The sequence below is a fragment of the Apaloderma vittatum genome, unplaced genomic scaffold, assembly GCF_000703405.1.
Source record: "Apaloderma vittatum isolate BGI_N311 unplaced genomic scaffold, ASM70340v1 scaffold15474, whole genome shotgun sequence".
Classification (NCBI taxonomy): Eukaryota; Metazoa; Chordata; class Aves; order Trogoniformes; family Trogonidae; genus Apaloderma; species Apaloderma vittatum.
Genome location: NW_009714459.1, coordinates 3,897 through 5,763, shown reverse-complemented (window position 1 = coordinate 5,763; position 1,867 = coordinate 3,897). Strand labels below are relative to the sequence as shown.

Genomic DNA, 1,867 nt, shown 5'->3' with positions numbered 1-1,867 from the left:
GCAAAGCTGGAAATGCAAAGCGGTTTCAGCATTCACTACAAACCTCAGCAACCCCAAAGAATTTCGGTCCGAAATTCTAAGCAGAACGCAAAGGATAGCCCGCAGAGGAACATTTTCTATCTGATCCGACAGGATCAGTGTTTGCTCACAGTGGTGGTCAGGAACGGGCCCTTACTGGCAAGAAACTCCACTCCTGAGTCTTCGGGTCGTATTTCTCCACGACATCAATGGGTGACTGCTGGCTGCCAAAGCCGCTGATCACAAGCAGGACTTCATTAGCTCCTGGAGCAAAGAGGGAGAGCAAAGCCAAGTCAGTCCCTTCGCAACCAAAGGGTCACCTGAAGGGCCACTGAGCCTTCCCTGGAGCCTCGAAATCCCCGTTTTCACCACCGCCCTGAAGTGGGCACCTGAGCTGGCTGCAGGCACTTGGACTCCCCCTCTGTCAGCAGGGAAGGGGAGAGAGAAACTCCTCCAGGGTACGAGGCAGTAAGACTGACTCGGGTGCCAGGAGCTGTCTGCCGGAGGGCTGATCCTCCTAATATTAGAGACCCTTGGAGAAGACAAGCTGGCCACGTTAGGTGCTGAAGTTGGCTCGTTTATATCTTCTTTTGCGTTCCTTCCACGATTTTCTTCCCAAACCTCTTACCACCCCATGAAAGCCAACTTCCCTGCAGCCTCCTCACAAAACAAGGCTTCACCCCTCCTTTGCCAGTGACCTCCAGACCAGATGGCACCTTTGCTCACCACGTACCGACAGACAAGTCAGCCTGACTGAAGTCTGAAAAATTCATGAAATATTTCCCCAGGAATTGTCTCTTAAGTCTCACGTATTTTATTTCAAAGTTGCCTTCCCTCTACTTTCTTTTCTCTGAGATAGTCCCCGACTGTTTCTCATTTTCCTATTTCCATGATTGTTAAATGACACTTGTGACCTGGAGAGTTTTAGCTTCCCTTGCAGAGATTGCCTCGAAGGTAGGCTCTCATCGTGGTTTGAAAACAGACAAGCATCCCCTGGATCCCTTGGGCCCTTCCCGTAACAGGGAGTTTTCCTAGAGTTTGGAACTGTCCAGCCTTCACGGCAGAAGGACTGAACACCAAGTAATTCAAATTTAATCAGATCCTGTCCGTCACAATGCCAAACAGCTGCCACCTCAGATGAATAATAATATAAAAAATAACTGGGAAGGATTCACAAAAGAGCTTCAATAACAACTTGGAAAGCCTCCTGTTACACATAGATGAGAAGATAAAAAGGGCAATAATTTCGTTTTATCCGACAGAAAGTTAATACACAATTTGATCACAGTCTATAAGCGACACACGATAAGAGCACTGCTGACAGCAGACGGTATTAAATAATTAAAAAAGGTCAGGTTGAATCCAGAAAATTAACTTTAGCAATAAAGTGCACAGTTTTTACCGGTGTAATTAAACAACAAAATAATTCTGTGATGTCTCCTTCATCAGGTGAAGCATTTCCACTAAGAACAAAATGAAATGTCTCTTTCTAAAATGAGAGGTTGAGCTGAACTGCACGTCCCTGAAGCCCACGTAGGATGTTGCCACAAAACCAGGAAATCTGCTGTGGCCTGGACCACGCTGGGGATCAAGCCCCACCAAAACACCATTTCCTTCAGGTCAAAAACCTTTCACCAACGTGTCTCTCTGACAAACCTAATTCGCCCTCCTCCTCCTTCAGTGGTTAAACTGCCTGCTGCCCCCCCCGCAGCGTTAATAACAGCCGTCGGGGCGCTCGTGCAGCCCTGAAGCCAACCCTGTCCCGGCTGCATCCAGAGGAGGGGGGCCAGCAGGGCAGGAGAGGGGATTCTTCCCTTTGCCCTGCTCTGCTGAGACCCCACCCCAAATG

General features: G+C 48.6%; 1 protein-coding gene across 1 annotated transcript in view; it reads right to left on the bottom strand.

Moving 5' to 3' along the window:
- Positions 1-175: 175 nt before the first annotated feature.
- LOC104273449 (kelch-like protein 12) overlaps positions 176-1,867 on the bottom strand; it is a gene marked incomplete at both ends in the record, with an annotated part of 4,542 nt that continues 2,850 nt past the window's right edge. The window contains one exon of the mRNA XM_009868787.1: positions 176-282. Coding sequence (XP_009867089.1) covers positions 176-282 — 107 coding nt within the window. The remainder of the gene's footprint in view (positions 283-1,867) is intronic.